Source organism: Bos javanicus, chromosome 7 (genome assembly GCF_032452875.1).
Source record: "Bos javanicus breed banteng chromosome 7, ARS-OSU_banteng_1.0, whole genome shotgun sequence".
NCBI lineage: Eukaryota > Metazoa > Chordata > Mammalia > Artiodactyla > Bovidae > Bos > Bos javanicus.
The window spans coordinates 22,890,405-22,911,742 of record NC_083874.1 but is presented as its reverse complement, the minus strand read 5'-3'; the positions used below and the strand labels follow the sequence as shown (position 1 = coordinate 22,911,742).

The 21,338-nt window shown below is 36.2% G+C and overlaps 1 protein-coding gene across 4 annotated transcripts in view; it reads left to right on the top strand.

The window, feature by feature from the left end:
• LYRM7 (LYR motif containing 7) overlaps nt 1–20,700 on the top strand; it is a 30,905-nt gene extending 10,205 nt beyond the window's left edge. For 2 of the 4 annotated variants that reach the window (XM_061422884.1, XM_061422886.1), the window contains exons 3-5: nt 2,279–2,349; nt 7,889–7,970; nt 16,987–20,700. In XM_061422884.1, the coding sequence (XP_061278868.1) occupies nt 2,279–2,349; nt 7,889–7,970; nt 16,987–17,057 (224 nt within the window). In that variant the 3' untranslated portion in view covers nt 17,058–20,700. The remainder of the gene's footprint in view (nt 1–2,278; nt 2,350–7,888; nt 7,971–16,986) is intronic. The other 2 variants (XM_061422885.1, XM_061422883.1) reach the window with 2 other exon arrangements.
• The last annotated feature ends 638 nt before the right edge of the window (nt 20,701–21,338 follow it).

Genomic DNA, 21,338 nt, shown 5'->3' with positions numbered 1-21,338 from the left:
GTGGTTTCTGTCTTTTCTGGAACTCAGAGCTCTAAAGTTTAAGTTCTGTGTTGGTCACGCTGCTGCTGCTAAGTCATTTCAGTCGTGTCCGACGCTGTGCGACTCCATAGACGGCAGCCCACCAGGCTCTGTCATACTCAGTTTCTAAAGCTCTTTAAGAGGATACCTTAGGAGGGAGAGTATATAAGTTGGGAAATTGTTACTGACATATGTACACTATATAAAATAGATAAATAATAAGGCATGGGATAACTAATATAACACAAAGAACTTTACTCAACACCTGTATGGGGAAAGAATCTAAAAAAGGGTCAATTCAGTTCAGTCACTCAGTCGTGTCTGACTCTGTGTGACCCCATGAACCACAGCACGCCAGGCCTCCCTGTCCATCACCAACTCCCGGAGTCTACCCAAACCCATGTCCATCGAGTCGGTGATGCCATCCAACCATTTCATCCTCTGTTGTCCCCTTTTCCTCCTGCCCTCAATCTTTCCCAGCATCCGGGTCTTTTCAAATGAGTCAGCTCTTTGCATCAGGTAGCCAAAGTATTGGAGTTTCAGCTCCAACATCAGTCCTTCCAATGAACACCCAGGACTGATCTCCTTTAGGATGGACTGGTTGGCTCTTCTTGCAGTCCAAAGGACTCTCAAGAGTCTTCTCCAACACCACAGTTCAAAAGCATCAATTTTTCTGCACTCAGCTTTCTTTATAGTCCAACTCTCACATCCATACGTGACCACTGGAAAAACCATAGCCTTGACTAGATGGACTTTTGTTGGCAAAGTAATGTCTCTGCTTTTTAATATGCTGTCTAGGTTGGTCATAATTTTCCTTCCAAGGAGTAAGCGTCTTTTAATTTCATGGCTGTAATCACCATCTGCAGTGATTTTGGAGCCCAGAAAAATAAAGTCAGCCACTGTTTCCACTGTTTCCCCATCTATTTGCCATGAAGTGATGGGACCGGAAGCCATGATCTTAGTTTTCTGAATGTTGAGCTTTAAGCCAACTTTTCACTTTACTCTTTCACTTTCATCAAGAGGCTCTGTAGTTTTCCTTCACTTTCTGCCATAAGGGTGTTGTCATCTGCATATCTGAGGTTATTGATATTTCTCCCAACAATCTTGATTCCAGCTTATATTTATGTGTATAACTGATTCACTTTGCTGTACAGCAGAAACTAACACTACATTGTAAATCAACTGTACTCCAGTAAAATTTGTTTTTAAAAATTCAACCTCCACTAAAAAAAGGGAAAAAAAGAGAGCATCTAGGTAAAGTGTCCCCACTGTCCCTATGAATCAAGTTTTTGTAATTTACCAAAAACATTTCTTGAATATTAAAGTATATGCTTCATATTATATGTATGTTACACAAATTCCTTATTTAATTCTTACCACAGACCTGTTAGGTAGTTACTATTATAATTTCTAGTTTGGCAGATGAGAAAACTGACAGTAATGTGAAAAGATAGGTGGAGCTGGGATTTAGCCTCAGCATTCTGGCTCCAAAGCCTGAACTCTTAACCACATTACATGTTGACATGTATTAAGCATAGAAGGAAGGTTCTATGGCTCATCTCCATCACCATAGCATATTTTTGTGCCTTTAAATGTTTTTAAGTGAAATAATTATAAGAATAGCTAACTGCATATTTACCATTAAATGCTCACAGCAGCACTATAAGGCAATTTATCAGTTATATGAAATTATTCTGCTGTAGTGATGCCAAATCATTGGATTATATAAACAAATTTTCATTTGTCCATTGCTTTACTTGTCAGCCAAGGCACTTAAAATAATTTACATATCCTCTTTGCTGCCGTATCTTCATTTTAAGTGTTTTGGAGGAGGGATAGTTAAACATGCTTATATGTATTGAGTTTGCCATCTTAAATAAAAGCATTTTAATTCAGATCCTTATATTTACAAAAGCAAAGTATTAATTTGAATTTATTAGGATCTCACAGCTAGAGGGTCAAATGAAATTAGAAATAAAAAGCAGGATATAAAACTATTAGAATGCTGAAAATATATATTAGGTTTAATTACAAGTTTTCCAGCCTGTAAAAAGCTCTCCAAAAGACTTTTAAAATAAATTTCTTATTTTTCACTTTGTTTTACACAAGGCAAAATTATTTTTTTCTGCTAGAGAAATAATAGATATATTTGTATATAGCATATAGTACTGTAATATAATGAATACTATGTAAATTATTGGGACAGGAATTATAAATTAGAAAAGCAGATAACTATATGCATATTTTTTTCTTTTTCTAGCAGCCCGAATAAAGATAAATGAAGAATTCAAATGTAATAAAACTGAAACTTCTCCTAAGAAAATAGAAGAGGTACAGTATTAAATGTTTCAATTACGATAAAACTCAAATTTTAGCAACTAGAGGAAATGATAAAAATGGAGAGACTTTATGAAATAAAAACCATTAGTTGATAGTTAAAGCCATCACAACTATAAATGACCTTCACTTGTTTGGTATGGCTCACCTCCTCAAGGGTCATGTGCCTACATCTATAAGATAGCAAGTTGCCTAGTGAAAGGAACATAAGTATGCTGCTGCTACTGCTGCTAAGTCACTTCAGTCGTGTCCGACTCTGTGCGACCCCATAGACTGCAGCCCACCAGGCTCCCCCGTCCCTGGGATTCTCCAGGCAAGAGTACTGGAGTGGGTTGCCATTTCCTTCTCCAATGCATGAAAGTGAGAAGTGAAAGTGAAGTCGCTCAGTCATGTCCGACTCCCAGCGACCCCATGGACTGCAGCCTACCAGGGTCCTCCGTCCATGGGATTTTCCAGGCAAGAGTACTGGAGTGGGGTGCCATTGCCTTCTTCAACATAAGTATAACCATGATCAAAGCAAGAACAGCTGAACCAACCTAGAAACTCACAGAGATGGTCTCTTTGTCTAAGGCAAGTGACAGACTAAGGAGAGTGAGTGTGATAACTCTCTCTTAAGTTACGCAGAGAAAACTTCTACTCACTTAGCTCAGCTGGACAGAATTTTTTTTTTTTTTAATCATATCTTGGCTGTGGAAGTTGAATAGCCAGAGTTCATGAAATGTTCTTGCTTTACGTTCTGTATTTGCATTTTAGTCACTTCCCTAGTGGAAGATAGTCCACTACTAACACTACTCTGTGAGCTCCCTAGTATTCCCAGTGCTTGTTCATTGAAAAAGTGCACACTGATTCTTTTCCTGTATAAAGTCATATGCATACCGACATTGTCTCTGTCTTAGGAAGGAACACTGCTTCCTAAATGTTCCCGGACCTAATTTTGTATAAATGTAAGGGAAAGGACCCTTAGGAAGAAAATGAAAAATTATTTGCTGGGTTAATTAAGATTCTAAGAATTGATTTAGTAAAGAGGAAGGTACAATTTAGAGAAATTCTTCCATGTTTAATAGAATTTCCACATATTGAAACAAAAAATTTTATGCAAATACTTTTATACTTAGTAGAGAAAATGCTATTTTTGAAGTAGTAAATATCTGTAATACAATAATGAGACAAAATGAGATAGCCTAAGGATTTCTTTCCCTTTAACATAAAACAAGAGAGATTTAACCTAGTCTTATGATAGTACAAATGGGGACTATGGAATTTTTATCTATGGAAGCAGCTAAAATGACGTTATAATCAAGTCATGACTTGAAAAGAAGTTTAAAGATGTATGCCAAGGTCTGTACTATTTTGCTATTCAGAAAACTGATTATTAACAATCTGGTACGTGTATACCTCATTTTATTGTGCTTTGCTCTATTGCACTTCACAGAGTCTGTGTTTTATACAAATTGAAGGTTTGAGGCAACCCTGCATTGTCAGATGCTGGTTAGCATTTTTTAATAATAAAGTGTTTTTAAGTAAGGCATGAATATTGTTTTGTTTATTTACCTGCGTCAGGTTTTATTTGTGGGATCTTCTGTTGCAGAGCGCAGGCTTAGTTGCCCCAGGGCATGTGTGATCCTAGTTCTCTAGGGACTGAACCCACATCCCCTGCCCTGGAGGGTGGATTCTTAACTACTGGACCACCAGGGAAGTCCCATGATTTTCTTTTACACATAATGCTGTTGCACACTTAATAGACTAGTGTATACTGTAAATATAACTTTTATCAGATCAGATCAGTCGCTCAGTCATGTCCGACTCTTTGCGACCCCATGAATCGCAGCACGCCAGGCCTCCCTGTCCAGCACCAACTCCTGGAGTTCACTGAGACTCAGGTCCATCGAGTCCGTGATGCCATCTAGCCATCTCATCCTCTGGCGTCCCCCTTCTGGGCGCCCCCAATCCCTCCCAGCATCAGAATCTTTTCCAATGAGTCAACTCTTCACATGAGGTGGCCAAAGTACTGGAGTTTCAGCTTTAGCATCATTCCTTCCAAAGAAATCCCAGGGCTGATCTCCTTCAGAATGGACTGATTGGATCTCCTTGCAGTCCAAGGGACTCTCAAGAGTCTTCTCCAACACCACAGTTCAAAAGCATCAATTCTTCAGCACTTCACATTCCAACTCTCACATCCATACATGACCACAGGAAAAACCATAGCCTTGACTAGATGAACCTTTGTTGGCAAAGTAATGTCTCTGCTTTTGAAAATGCTATCTAGGTTGGTCATAACTTTTCTTTCAAGGAGTAAGCGTCTTTTAATTTCATGGCTGCAGTCACCATCTGTAGTGATTTTGGAGCCCAGAAAAATAAAGTCTGACACTGTTTCCACTGTTTCTCCATCTATTTCCCATGAAGTGGTGGGACCGGATGCCATGATATTCGTTTTCTGAATGTTGAGCTTTAAAGCCAACTTTTTCACTCTCCACTTTCACTTTCATCAAGAGGCTTTGTAGTTCCTCTTCACTTTCTGCCATAAGGGTGGTGTCATCTGCATATCTGAGGTTATTGATATTTGTCCCAGCAATCTTGATTCCAGCTTGTGCTTCTTCCAGTCCAGCGTTTCTCATGATGTACTCTGCATATAAGTTAAATAAACAGGGTGACAATATACAGCCTTGACGTACTCCTTTTCCTATTTGGAACCAGTCTGTTGTTCCATGTCCAGTTCTAACTGTTGCTTCCTGACCTGCATACAAATTTCTCAAGAGGCAGATCAGGTGGTCTGGTATTCCCATCTCTTTTAGAATTTTCCACAGTTTATTGTAATCCACACAGTCAAAGGCTTTGGCATAGTCAATAAAGCAGAAAGAGATGTTTTTCTGGAACTCTCTTGCTTTTTCGATGATCCAGCGGATGTTGGCATTTGATCTCTGGTTCCTCTGCCTTTTCTAAAACCAGCTTGAACATCAGGAAGTTCATGGTTCACATATTGCTGAAGCCTGGCTTGGAGAATTTTGAGCATGACTTTACTAGCGTGTGAGATGAGTGCAATTGTGCGGTAGTTTGAGCATTCTTTGGCATTGCCTTTCTTTGGTATTGGAATGAAAACTGACCTTTTCCAGTCCTGTGGCCACTGCTGAGTTTTCCTGATTTTCTGGCATATTGAGTGCAGCACTTTCACAGCATCATCTTCTAGGATTTGGAATAGCTCAACTGGAATTCCATCACCTCCACTAGCTTTGTTCATAGTGATGCTATCTAAGGCATTATTTTATGTTTTTGCAAATCTCTGTAATGTCTGGCTTAATAGGGGTCAGCTAAATTCTCGTATCTGCTTTCTTATTCAACCTGGTGCAATGTGTTTTTTAGACTGAATTATACAAAGAAAATTCAGCCTTATATAGGTACATAGTTGGAAGATGGTAGGTGTATATATTATCCTTTTCAAATAGTTGTGAATATTCTTTGATACCATACCTAACCAATTGGTAAATTTCTTTAAAGATTAGTTGCAGTGTGAAACTCTGTTATCTGTTAGACCAATGGGTGGGTGTGTGTGTTTATTTCCTTGGGGGGCGGTGGTGGTGGGGGGGGGAGTAGTTCGAGGTCTCATACATAACCACATCCTGTTTATCCACTGTCTTCTCCCCTAATCCCTTGTTTCTCATCTAGCTTTGTTTCCAGCCTTAAACCTAAACCTCAGCTCAGTTTATGCACCTCCAGTGAGTGAGAAGGCTCATTGTTTTTCTTTCTCTACCCTACTAAGCCCCTTCTCAGGTCTGTCAGGAGGTGAGGCTTTGCCCCCTACAGCATTCTCCATGTCAGTGAATGGCAGCTCCCTCCTTTTTATGTTCAGACCAAAAACCTTGGTGTTCTCTTTTGTGACTACTTTCCTTTTCTTACATCTACATCCAATCTGACAGCAAATCCTATTGACTTCAAAACATACCCAGAATTTGACCATTTCTTATCTTCCCATTATTATTTCCTAGTTCAAGCCACCATTATTTCTCACTGGATTTTTACAACAGCCTCCTAGCAGCTGTCCTTGCTTCTGCTCTAACTCCCTGCAGCCTAGTCTCAATACTTAAAAGACAATGAGCCTTTTAAAAAGGCATATCGCTTGGCTATTCTGTTCACAATTCCCATGGCTTCTCATCCCATTCAAAGTAAAATCTAAAGTCTCTGCCTGCCATGACCTTTAGCACTGCATCATCTGACTCCTGTTAACTTCCCACCTCAACTCACCACGCACTTCTTACTCATCCAGCTTAGTGCCTTCTTTGAGGGTGCTTTAATTTACCAAGAACTTTCTTGTCTGAGGCCACTTATGCTGTCGCTTCTTTCTAGGACATTCTTTCATACGCCCTCATGTCTTCATTTAGTAGACCAATAGATTTTAACGTTTCTCCCGTTGAGTGGGTCTTTTACCCATGCATGGCTTTGTAACGGCATGCACTAATGATTTGAAAAACATAGGTTTACCAAGTAATGCGGACCTTCCAAATACTGACATAGTTCAGTATGTAATATTTTTAAATTGCATCTGTTAATATCCCTCTCATCAGAAAAGTCTTGAAGTATTGGGAATTTGTCAGGCTTCAAATGACAGATACAAGTTCTCCAGAATTGTGATTTTTGCTTAAAAGCTTAAATTTTGTCATTGTCAGTTGTTTTCTTGAAGTAAGGTGCTCATATCACTCATCTTCAAGGAAACATCTGCCAGTTACCCAAATCTGAATAATCAGAGTTTGTCTGTCAGTGGTTCATTCAAGTAGAAATGGTTTTCCAAAGAAAAAGCTCTACTGCTCACAGCTCAAACAATACAAATGGCTCTAGTATTATGAAAATAATTTTGACTTTATGACTCCCCTAAAAGAGTCTCAAGATCCTCCCAAGGATACACAGCTCTGAGAATAACTATTTTAGTCCAGGTTCTTCATTTTGTGATGATGAGGTCTGAAACTTAAAGAGAGTAGATATTAACCCACGGCCACACACTCACACTCAATGACAGAGCCAGAGTTGGAGTCCCAAGTATTCTGACTCCTAATGCAATGCTTTTACTAGTGTTCAGAACGTCCAACTGTATAGTATAAGAAAGATTCAGATGCACTCAAAAGAATAACAAGAAAACTGCACATTTTAAACATATTTTAAAATATATGTTACAACAAAAGATATTCCAAATCTGTTCTGGATCAAAATACGTAATGGATAGATAAAAGGTAAAAGTATATGCATATCTAAGCTTTCTATAAGCTTGGAATGGTTACAGAAAGTTAAAGGCAAGGAAATTCCCCGTCAGTCCTATGGTTAGGCTCCACACTTCCACTTTTGGGGACGTGAATTTCATCCCTGATGGGGAACTAAGATCTCCCAAGCTGCAAAGCATAGCCAAAAAAAAAAAAAAAAAGGTTAAAAGCAAGTATCACCTAAAAAGAAATTGTAGTAGTAAACCTGTAGTTTTCAAAAACAGTACATTAATGTGAACCATTGAAAAAGTACGCAAAGGACTTATTCTTTTTCTTTGTTTTCTTAACAGCTAATAAAAATAGGTTCTGATGTTGAATTGATACTCAGAACATCTGTTATACAAGGTATTCACACAGACCACAATACGCTGAGTAAGTAATATTAAAAAAGAATGTTGCTTGCAATGTATTTTAAACTATTGAGCAATTACAGTGCTTTTAATGCTAATTAGTAAAACAGTTTGATTTTGCCAGTGTGGTATATATTGTACACACTTGTAAGGCTGTATTTAAAAGTGCTGAATTATGAAACTTTGCTTTACTAGACATTTTTCTTTTTCTTTTGTTGTTTTTTCTTTTTAATCTTAACCACTGGTTGTATTGCAAAACTTCAGTTACAAAGACAGTACAGGCATACTTCAATGTATTGTACTTCCCAGAGAATGCATTATTACAAACTGTCAAGCAGGCAAGTCAAGCAAGTCTATTGGTGCCATTTTTCCAACAACATTTGTTCACTTGTGTCCCGGTGTAACATTTTGGCAATTCTTGGAGTATTTCACACTTTTTCCTTATTAACTGTATTTGTTACAGTGATCCATGATCAGTGCTCTTTGATCTTACTAATACAACTTGCTGAAGTTTCAGAATATGGTTAATATATTATAGTAAAGTCTTTTTAAATTAAGGTATTTAGACATAATGCTATTAGACATTCAGTAGACTATTAGTAAGGAGAAGGCAGTGGCACCCCGCTCCAGTACTCTTGCCTGGAAAATCCCATGGATAGAGGAGCCTGGTAGGCTGCAGTCAATGGGGTCGCTAAGAGTCGGACATGACTGAGCGACTTCAGTTTCACTTTTCACTTTCATGCGTTGGAGAAGGAAACGGCAACCCACTCCAGAATTCTTGCCTGGAGAATCCCAGGGACGGGGGAGCCTAGTGGGCTGCCGTCTGTGGGGTCGCACAGAGTCAGACATGACTGAAGTGATTTAGCAGCAGTAGCAGCAGCAGACTATTAGTATAGTGTAAGCATAATTCTTACATGGTTCAGGAAACCAAAAAATTTGTGTGATTTGCTTTATTGAGATACTTTATTTGTAGTGGCCTGGTACCAAACCTGCGATATATAACAGGTTTGCCTGTAGGACTGTTTTTGTAATAATTTATTTGGCCTTCTTAATTTTCATAGTATAATTTGTCACCTACCTAGACTAAATCTGTTTCTTTATCTTTTCTTCTGTGTGATTCAAGTTATTTTAATTTAGGAGAATTGGGATTACACAAAATGGGAATATAGTTGAGGATCCTCTATTGTACCTCCGACTCCTGGTGGGGCTTCAGTAGAATCTCATTTTATATAATACTTGGTTTTCATTCCTTAAAGTATTTGAGGGGACAATAACAAAGATACAAACAACATAAAAACAGAAAAGTACACAGCTGATAATAGTACAGCTCAGTGAATTTTCGCAAACTAAAATACCTATGTAACCAATCTCCGCATCAAGTTATATAATGCTACTGCTATCCCCAAAGACCCCTCATACCCCTCCAGTCAGCCCTTCCCCGCAAGTATAACCACGGTCTTGACTTTCGACAGTATCAGTTTTTAACCCAATATAATAAATTGGAATCATATAGGATTTCTCTGTTCTCTGGCTTCTTTCTCTGTCTTTGTGCCATTCATCTTTATTATTGGATAGAGCAGCATTTCTATGAATATTATATGAGTGAAGTGTCCGTGTCATATGGTATATGTTTATTCAGCTTTAATAGGTACTGCTGACCAGCTTTCCAAAGTAATTAGGCTAATTTACATTTCCAGGAGCCGTGTCTGAGAACTCAAATTGCTTTATACCCTCACCAGCTCTTGATAGTAGGCATCTCTTAATTTTAGCATTTCTGGTGGTATATAATGGTACCACATTGTGGCTTTAATTAGCATTTCTCTGGTCATTAACGAAGTACTAGCACTTTTTCAGGTGTTCAATTGTCATTTGGATATTCTCTTTTATGAAGTGGCTGTTCAGGTCTTTTGTTCATTTTTCTAAGAGGTTACCTGCTGCCTCTTTATTATTGATTTGAAGGAATTCTTTATATGTTCTGAATATAAATCTTTTGTTGGGTGTATATATATATTACAAGAATCTACTTTTAGCTTTTTCATTTTGCTATTTATTTTTCATTTTTGTTCTCTGTTTTTTATCTTTTGGCCACACCACATGGCACGTAGGATCTTAACTCCCCGACCAGGGATAGAACCTGCATGCCCTGCGTTGGCAGCATGAAGTTTTAAACACTGACCGCCAGGGGAGTCCCTTGTTTTGCTGTTTTTATCTTTTGATGAGAAGTTCTTAATTTTAATGTAGTCCAGTTTAATCTCTTTCTTCTTTTATGATTAATACTTTTCTGAGTCTTGTTTCAGAAAATTTTGTCCATCTCAAGCAAGGTCATGAAGTGATCAGCTTTCTTCCAAAAGCTTTATCGTTTGATATTTTTCATTGGTTGTATCAACTAGAGTTGATTTTTTTATATGGAATAAGATAGGAACCAAGATGTATTTTTTTAATATTTGAATATTCAGTTGATCCAGCATTATTTATTGAAAAGACCACTCTTCCCCCCCTGCACTATAGGATCACCTTTAACATAAAATCAAATAATACATATTTGTGCATCTGTTCCTTGACTTCATAATTTCTTGAGTTAGTTTGCTTTTCTGTCCTTGTATCGCTACCATAATGTCTTGATTACTACATCTTTATAAATCTGAATGGGCTTCCCTGGTAGTTCAGTGGTAAAGAATCCGTCTGTCAGTGCAGATGTTTGATCCCTGGGTTAGGAATATTCTTTGGAGAAGGAAATGGCAGCCTACTCCAGGGTTATTGCCTGAGAAATCCCATGGACAGAGGAGCCTGGAGGGCTACAGTCCATAGAGTCACAAAAGATTTGGATACAACTTAACAACTAAACAGCAACAGTAAATCTGAATGTCTAGTACTCTTAATTCCTATACAGCTTTCAAAGTTATTTTTAGTTTATGAGCATCATCAGAAATTATTTGATCTAAGTAATGTTTCTAAGGACAATAAACGTGGTTAATCCTAAATTGAAAATTTATAGTCATTAGCTTTAATCTTAATAGTAATCTTTAGAGTTTCTGTGTCCTATAGCAATTATAGCAAAATGTTATCTTTATTATATGAATAAAATTTTAGATAATTTCAGATAACTAAATTTGATAACTATATTTCAGAAGCCTAGTTTTAAGTATGATAATATTAGTTTAAATTTCTTTTTTTTTTCTTTTGGCTTTCTGTATATTTAATTTTCCCTCAGGATTGAAAACTTTTGACTCTTACATGATTATAGGATATAATGCTATTTTGCCTTAATAATGGCCTCCTTTCTGCTAAGTTATATATGGATCTCTTTTTTCTACTTTATGCCTGTGGGTTCAAGAGAGAACAAATTTGATTCTTTAATCTCTGTTTTAAAAAGTTACTCTAGCTATGACAACATTCATTTCATGAACGCCTTCAAGAATAAAAAGTTACTCTAGCTATGACAACATTCATTTCATGAACGCCTTCAAGAAAACAGTGGTGCTTTTTTATGAAGCTGAAGTTCTGAGTGAAGAACTCATTCTAAAATGGTATAAAGATGAATGAGGGGAAGTGACTGCTTTCATGCTTCTGCGTGTGACTGTCCAGTTCCCCCAGCCCTATGCACTGAAGAGACTCCTCTTTCCCCATTGCATATTCCTTACTGCTCTGGTGTAAATGAATTGACCGTGTATGTGTGGATTTATTGCTAGACCCTCTGTTCTGTTCCGTTGATCTATATGTCTGTTTTTATGCCAATACCATACTGTTTTGATTGTGATAGATTTGTAGTAAAGTCTGAAACAAGAAGTGTGATGTCACCAGTCTTGTTCTTCTTTCTAAAGGTTTGTTTTGGCTATTTAGAGTCCTTGTGTCTCAAATTTTAGGATTGTTTGTTCTGTTTCTGTGGAAAATGCCATTGAAATTTTGATAGGAATGGCATAAAATATGTAGATTGGTTTTGGTAGTGTGGACATTTCAATAACAATATTAATTCTTCCAATCCATGAAAACACAGTATCTTTCCATTTATTTGTGTTCAGTTTGTTTCATCAGTGTCTTATAGTTTTCAGGTCAATAGTCTTTCGCCTCTTTGGTTAAATTTATTCCTAGATGTTTTATCCATATGTATGTAAATAGAATGTTTTTCTTAATTTTCCTTTCTGATATTTATTTTGTTCATTATTAGTATATAGAAATGCAACAGGTTTTTTTGGTATTGTTTTTGTTACCTCACAACTTTACCAAATTTATTACTTATAACGATTTTTTGGTGGAATATTTAGGATTTTATATTATGTCATGTCATCTTCAACTAGTGACAGTTTTACTTGCCTTTATTTCTTTTTCTTGCCTGTTTACTCTGTCTAGGACTTGCAAAATGGTATTGAATAAAAGCGGTGAGTAGGCATCCTTGTCCCGTTCCAGATTTTGGAGGGAAAGCTTTTGGGTTTTCACCATTGAGTATGATGTTAGCTTGTCATATATGACCTTTATTATGTTGAGGTTTATTCCCTCTTTACTCACTTTGTTGAGAGGTTTTTGTCATAAATGGATGTTGGATTTTGTCAAATGCTTTTTTGGCATCTATGGACATGATCGTATGATTTTTATTCTTCATTTTATTAATGTGGTGTATCACATTAATTTATTCGTGGGTATTGAAAAATCCATGCATCTCTGTAGTAAATCCCTTTTGATCATGGTGTACGATCCTTTTAATATATTGTATTTTGGATATTTACCAGTTTTTAAATAACCTTGTTGTATTTCAGGGATTTCCATCTCTATGAGTTATAAATTCCCAGAACAGAATCTAGAATATTCATTTCCTTAGTTTCCTTTGCAGCTCAGGCATGGATGTGTAGCACACTATATTTCCCGTATTCCTAAATGAGCTTGAGAAGAGAGGCTTGGCACAGAACCCATTTTTCTGGCAAGAGTTAGCATCAGTGGTTGCAGAGTCAAGTTACTGTTCCAGAAGTGTCATTGGCGTAGCAGGAGCAGATGTATTAAAGTTGAGTTTCTGCCAACATCCTAAATATAGTGTATCATGCTCCATGAGCATAGAAATGGTGGTTGTTTTTTCTAGTGCCCTGTAGGCAGTAGCAGTTTTCATCATCAGGCCAGTTCATGGTATTGCTTTGGACAGTGTTCCTGAAAGTTTAGCCTCAAGCCTGCCTGATTCTTAAGCCCTCACAGTAATTAATTAAGCCCCTTGAGTTAGACCAATAAACTGTTAATAGATGCCTTTTCTGCCTAATTAGCCAGTCAGCTTTTGTTACTTTTAACTAAGAACAATAGAAGTTGTTGCCAAGAAGTGAGATACCTGAGATTATACAACATAAAATATGAAATGAAAGCAGGGGTTGGGGAGAGTGTTGTTAGCATGGACCTGACCATCCCAGGCCTTAAGCTGGTGGCCCTTGTTATGTAGTGGTGAACATACCACTTACTGTTTCTTAGGAGTGCAGCTACAGCAATAGGGGTGTTATCAGAATGTCAGTATGTGCTCGTTATTTCTTTCTACTTTCAGCAAAATATTGAAAAAGAGGATTAATGCAGATTAAGTGAGTCAGTCTGTGAAGCAAAGATGGAAAGAAGTACAGCTTTGCTAGGGGCCCTTTCTCGCCACATCCTGAACTCTAACTGATTGAGGGTCCTATAATTTAGAGCCTTGCAGACCTGAAAAAATGCCAGCTGCTACTCTCCACTAAAACTGAAGCCAGTACAAGCAAGGGACCTCTTAGCTCTAATATGAAATAAGATCAGTATCCCTAATCGTTCTCTTTTGCCAGACAAAGATCAGATATAGGGTGCATTTATTCACCTGAGCCTGTAGATTTTCATTGTGTTAAGACGTGTCCATTAAACTAAGGGGTAGGGAGGTTTGGGACAACATAGAGACCATTGCCAAAGGATGAAAATATTCATGCTTAGTAATTGTCAGGATGTTTGCCTGTTGCTACTTGTACATGGAAATGACTGGGAGAAAATAGATGTGTAGCTTATAAAATTTTTGAATAAATTGTATTGCCAGAAACCCCAAGCATAGCTAGGTCTCTTCAGCTCTTAAAGGCCATCCCAATCCCTTAACCCATATCAACAGGACGTAAACTGTGAAAACTTCCGAGTGTCAAAGAAGAGCATTTTCCCTAATATCCCCACATCTGGATCCCCTAGAGGACAGACCAGGAGCCTTGAAGGACAGTGGATAATAGAGGGTCTTTGGGTCTCCCAGAAAACAGGATGAGCTACTGCCAGTTTGGCCGACCGGAGTTTATTGCTTTGCCATGAGCAAGGAGCTCTTGCTCTTCCTGTCCAGAAGGATTTAGGATTTGCTGTGGAGCAGTAACTGCCATGTGTTTTCCATTCCAGGTTTCTATTGCTGTATCCTGTTGTTCTTTGCTGTGGTCCAGTAGGCAGCTACCGTGTGACCCACAGCTGGACCTAATGGAAAGGCTACAGCACATCATCTGGAGGTCCTGGTTTTGAACATGGATGAGACCTTAGGGGTCAGATAGCAAACAGATGTAGTTTTCTGTGTATGGGAAGAAGGGTGTATATTCATGTTATGCAGCCAAAAGGGTGGTAGGCTTGTTGCCTCTCCAGTATCTATTCTTTCTTACTAACTGAAAAACTATGTTGAGAGTAGAGTGTGACAGGCAGGGAGCAGTGGGGTAGGGATGATTTTTTAGACCATGTAACACCTTTCTGGCCAGTGCAAAGCAGCTGTCTGCTGAATGTTGCTTCCAATAAAGCTGTTGTTTTTCCATTAAAAAGGCATAGGCCAAGCCGGCACTCCGCTTTTTGCCCCCTTCCCCCTTCCTGCCTGGAATGCAGAGGGGATGTGGCAGCAGCGTTGACGACAGACACCACGCATGAAGGAAAGGCAGAGAGCCTGGGTCCTTGGAGGCGGTAGTAAGGCCCTGCCTTAGCCTAGGGTCGCCTTAATCTGTATTTCCTGATACGTGAGAAAATTAAATCTCTTACTTACTTAAACCATTTTTTGTTGGACTTTTGGTTAATCTGTCTTTTCCACTAGCTTGTGAACTATTTGAAGCTGAGGAGGCTTTTTTCTTTTTAATTGAGGTATATACTTAACATGTAACATTACATTAGTTTCAGGCATACAACATAATGATGCTATATTTATATATATTTTGAAATGATCACCACAGTAAATTGAGTTAATCTGTCTCCATACATACTAACAAATTTTTTTTTTTCTCATGGTGAGGACTTTGAAGACTCTCTTAAGCAACTTTCAAATATGCAATACAATGTTATTAACTGCAGTCACTGTGCTGTACTGAGGTGACTATTATATATTCATCTCTGTGTCTTCTTTTTTTGATGTAATGCCCAGGAAAAAATAAGCACCTATATGTTTGATAAGTGAAACAATTTACTGTCGTTGTTAATAAGTTAAAACCTAAACTGTAATATGCTCTCTGATGAAACCTGCAAAGATTTGGAAGCAGCAAGTGAGATATAAAAAATGGTTAAATAATAGTTATTTAACGAGTTCTCATTTCAGTAAGCCAGATTTACCATGTGGCTCATAAAAGTATTTTCTTTAGTCAGCTCACTTCTCCTTTTTGTAAGAATTTCAGTTTTCCTTTTGAATTGAATTTATTATAAGAGTTTTTTAACGATTCAAATTTATAGAAAAGATACAAGAAAAGTCGAAGAATATGTTAATTCCCTTTATCCAGATTCTACAAATTCTAACAGTTTACCACATTAGCTTTATCATCTCTCCCTCATTTTTTTCCTGAAGTTTCTGAAGGTAAATTGCAGACATAATGTGGGTTTTTTTTCCCCCAGATGAGCATTTTTCAGATCATAACAGCCTGCTTGAGTTTAGAGCTGGAGAAATACTTCAGTGTATATTTTGTAAAAATATTTCTTTGTGTATTTCCTAAATTTGCAAAGACATTCTCTTACATAACAACAGTATAATGATCAAGGTCAGTATATTAATGTTGATTCAGTTCTTTTATTCAAATTTTTCTGTTTGTCCTAACAGTGTCCTTTATAGCAGAAGAAAAAAAAAATGGATTGGCTAGATCTCTGCTCTAAGATCCAGTTGAGGATCACACAAATGGCATTTAATCATCATGTTTTTTTAGTTTTCCTTTCATCTGGAGCAGTTCCTTGGTCTGTCTTTGTCTTTCATGACCTTGTTGTTTTTGAAGAATATAAGCAGGTTACTTCATAGAATTTGGTGTGAGCATCTTTGATTGTAACAGTTCACTTGATTCCGCTTAGTTCTTCTTCTAAAAGTTTTGTATCTTACAAGCTTTTCCTCAGTTGACTTCAGCAGGATGTCTTACCTCGGGCTCAGTGTTTGTTGTCGTCATCATCCTTGTTGTTGAACAGTGTTTCCCAATCGGGCCTTACTGTCATTTTAAACAGCGAGTCCTTCACTCCACAGCCTGTCCCGCACATATCTCGCTCGTCCCTGCTAAATTCCAGAAGCACTCTTCTGTTACGATGACCACGCAGAACACCTCAAGTTGACAGCCACTGTTCTGTCGGATTTGCAGTTGCCTGTGGGATCTTAGTTCCACCAGGCAGGGAAGTGGCACCCTGCAGGGACAGTGCAGAGTGCTAACCCCTGGACTGACAGGGAATTCCCTGAGATCTTTAAAGTAGAAAAGTCATCTTGCTTTTTATATCGTTGGTACTATAAACTAATTTTCCACTTGATAGTTTTAATTATCATTAACCTGCAGTCTGCTACTGACAAGGTGTTTTGTTTTTTTTTATTTAAATGTATTTATTTTAATTGTAGGCTAATGTTGTTATTTAATTATATTTAATAATGATAAAGTGTTAATTTGGTCGTGTATGTTTTTGTATAACCTGAAATGAGAATCCTATTAAACTGTCCATTTAAAATAAAGAACACCACCTTAGAAGGTAACTGAAATAAAATATCACTGGGAAGATTTATCTTAAAACTAGATATTTTACTGTTACAAATTTTAGGGGGAAAAGAGTTTATTTGAATTGAATTTTAATGACATTAAATACTCTCTTTGTTTTTCTTTCAGAATTGGTCCCTAGGAAAGACCTTCTTATAGAAAATGTGCCATATTGTGATGCACCAACTCAGAAGCAATGACTTTTACTAAAAAAATAAAATTAAGTCTTTGTCAATTTTTAATTTTAAAATATACAACTCTAACCAAACTCCTGGAAATGCAGATATTTTTCTCTAAAATGGCATATTGAAAATGGGTGAACTATAGTTTCATAACTAGCTTTCATGTTGAAAAGACATTGCTGAAAACTGTGGAACATAGTTAAGTATTTCTACAGAACATTAGGTAAGAAGACATTTCATTTTCATTGAAAATCAAACAACATAAAGTGAAATATATGGCTAGGGAGTTATATTCACTTCTCTTTGACCTTGATGAGTATTTTGGTTTTATCATAGCTATTTGAGAATGAAGTGTTTTGGCAGGTTGGTGGCTTTTTTCCCATGTGAACGGAAACTATTAGATTAAAATTACTAGATTAAATGAATGTTTAGTCTCCCAAAAGATTAAATGAGTCTAAAAGTCACAGTTGTGCCAACACTCCATAGAAGGTGGCCTTTGTTTCCTAAAAGACTGAAATCATTTCAGTAGCTAAGAAATAATAATACAGTTTCATTTTAGAGACAGAGTATATCTCTGTGTTCCTGAAAGAAAACTTTGAATCAGTCTTCTGAAGATAGATGAATAAAACGTCAAAATCATGTATGATAAAAGGAATAAAGAAATCCTAATTTCTTAAGGAAATAGTGGCCCTTGATCAAACTATATAATATAGGCTTAGTAGAATTAGCTGCACTTAGACCACAGCCAGAGATTGTTGTGAAAATATAATATTTGGCTGCATCCTCTACATTATAATCAGTAAGATCTAAATGGCTTTTTTTCTTCAACGTGTTTCTTTCCTGACAAGACTGACAGTATCCCAAAACAGCTTGGCATTCTACCATCTAATGGTAGGAACTACAGAATTGTATCTAATATTCTTCTTGTTTCTCTTTTATCTGTACATCTCTACCATTCCGTTTGCTCGGTGAACAGTGTGTTCCCTTTATTCACTGGTCAGTTCTCCCGTTTGATGACACAGGGTTTTTAATTTTTACAAGATTCTCAATGCAAAATGCTTTGTTGGCAAAGACATATTGGTATAGTCATACTGAATATAAATGTCATATTTTAAAAAGTATTTCATTTTAGTAAGTAAATTGTTGAAATTATTTTGACATAGTATACTTAACAGTAAACCAGAGACTACCCTTTATGTTACCTAATAATTTGAAGATTAGTTAGTATATGAAATGAATTATATAGAAGATTCATTACATAATTTTTTATCTCTCATACATATTTCTTATTGTGTGTATGGAAATTAAACCTACATAAAAGTAAAAGTTGCTTCACATTTGAAATTTGCCCTTTTAAGAAGATGCTGAAGGTCTTCATAATACAATCACTGGTAAATTCTCTGACTTACTATTATTATTACTGTTATTATTTCTCTAAACATCTGTATTTTATATATTGAGGAAAGTTGAAGAAGTTTGATATATATTTTAATTGTTTCAGTATTATTTAACATTTTTAGAAGTTTCTATCTAGCTTTTTTCTTTAATCTGAATTCCCTTGTTCTGTTCTTCACTCATGTTAATTTAAATATCTCATCAAAAAGTAGTTCTTTATTTTTGCAACGTAGTTATCATTAGGAACAATAGAGATTAATAATTAACATGTAAAATTAATGTTTTTTTAATTAATTCAAATGTTTATTAATTCAAATGTTTATTAAAGCTACTAGCTTAGACATTTTAAGACATGTGTATATAATATATTCATCATTTATATGTATATGTATTACATATGTGTGTATGTGTATATATGTACGTGTGTGTGTGTGTGTGCATTATGTCTTTGTGCCTTAAGACTCTGCCATAAATTTCATTTGTAATATACTAAGATATCAACTATAGGTTTCACTGTCATAATAAAATGTTTAGATTTGGCACCCTATCCTTAAATAGCATGTATTTATATTTCAAATGAATTTTAACATTATTTAATAGTTTTATTAGATCAGTTAAAACAATTTATGAGATTTTGGCCTGTTGTGAAACAAAGATTTTCAGTACACTAGAGAGTAAATTTTGAGAACGATGAATATCTTAGTGCCTCACTTCTCAGGTACGATGTCAAATTGAATTAAATCTCTTTTAGTTAGGTTAAAAAAAACTTCCTATGTTTCCAAAGAGAATTACCCACATCTAACATTTCAGTTTGACTGTTGAAACCTATTGAAAGAAGATGGTACAAACTCTAATTGCAGATATCTAGGCTCAGAGGCCCAGCAGGACTTTGTAAAACAATCTTTTGGCAGAAGTTAGAAAGGGTGTATGGCAGGAGAATCAGATTTGGCAGGCATGTGTGAGGAAGAATCCTTCACTAAAGATTTGAAGCTAAGGGAAATACGAGAGAGAGCTTGCATAACATTTGGTTCAGAACATTGAAATAAAGACTTGAGTCTAATTGTGTTTAACTTGGTCCTCGTTTTGCCTGCTGTTGCATATTTTAACATTAGTACAATGTCCAAAAAAATGCAAAGTAATAAGAATAGGTAGAATAGCAATCATTTCCCTGTAAGCACAAAGCCATAGGTCAACAAAGAAATGAAAATTCCAATTCTTAAGCAGAATTTTCTAAAGTGAAAGTAGATAAATACAAAATTAATTTAACTTTACTATATATCAGGAGTAACCTATGAGAAGTGAAATGGAAAAAGATCCTGTTTATAATAGCAAACAAAACTATAAAATAAGAAGCAACTTTAAAAATATATATAGAACTAAAAAATGAAAGACAAACTCTGTATTCCTAGATGAGATAATTTATAGTTGGTGGATATCATTCCCATACTTATTTTATACTTTTATTAAATGTATGTGTATTCAGAACAATATGGAGTTTTGTTCTGTGGCTTTAAAATGCAAATGAATAGTGTTATGCCTCATATATTCTACAGCTTGCTTTTTACCACACATTAAGTTTTGAGATTTATCTATATTGTTGGATAAGTATCTAGATATTTCAGTTTTATGTCTTATTCTGTTGTAACAATAAGCTAGTTTATTTATCCATGTCTCTTGATAAGCAATAGCATTGTTTCATTTTTTTTTTGATATTGCAAACAAATTTGCTGAAAATGCTGGCACATGGATTCTTGCACCAATGTAAAAGTTTATCTGAATATATACCAAGAAGCAGAACTGTTAGGCATAGTGTATGTACATATTTTAGTCTTCTAGGAATCTAGTAACTTTACCAATTGATACTCCAATAACATGTGTAAGATTCCTTTTCTCCATATCCCCACTGTTGTTATGTATGACTTTTCTCACTTTTGTCAAACTGATGAATATGAAAAGGTATCACATTGTTTTAATTTGCATTTCTGGATTACTGATGAGGTGGATCGTCCTGCCATGTTTATGGTCATTACGGTTTTCCATTATGAATGTGAACTCGTATCCTTTGCTCACCTTGCTCTGTTGGGTTACCTGGTTTTTCTTACTGCTTCCTTATATAGTCTTGCTATTTTCCTTTGTTGGTTATCTGTGATGCAACTGCCTTTTTCCAGTATGTAATTTGTATTTGAATTCTATGATAAGCCTGTAGTTTGGGGCTTTATTTTTAGTGTATTCCTTTAAATAAATCTTTTCCTTTATTAATTTTGCATTTATAGCTTTTTAAGAAATTCTTTTCTACTCCAAAGTCATAAAAATGTTCTAGTATACACTTTCCTCTGAATACTGATGTTTTGCTTTTTATGTTTGGGCCTTTCTTCCATCTAGAATTTATTTTTGTTTATGATATGAGCAGGATATATATATATATTTTTAATAAGGTGACAGTTTGCTTCACCATCATTTATTGAGTAGCCCCCCTTTTTTTTTCTGGTACCATGTAAAACTACTTTGATCATATCCCAAGTTACTATTGGACTCAGTCTAACCCTCTTAGCTATTCAGGGACTTTGCTCCTACAATTCTCCTCTGTCCTTTGCCAAATATTTTTTCCCCCTCTGTCCACTGGATTATTCTCAACAGCATTCAACATTATGAAATATTTCCCATCTTAAAATTTTTTTTCTTGAACCCCACCCTCAAGCTTCAGTACCACTATTCTGCTCTTCCTTGTCCTAAGAAGTTTCTATCTTTACTGTCTCTTCTCCATACCATTCTCTCTTATACCAACCTCAGTCAGAATTTAATCCCAACCACTCCACTAAAACCCTTCTTGTCCCAGTTACTGTTGACCTGTGCTTGGAAAGTCTAAAGGTCAGTTCTCAATTCTTATTTTATTCATTCTATCAT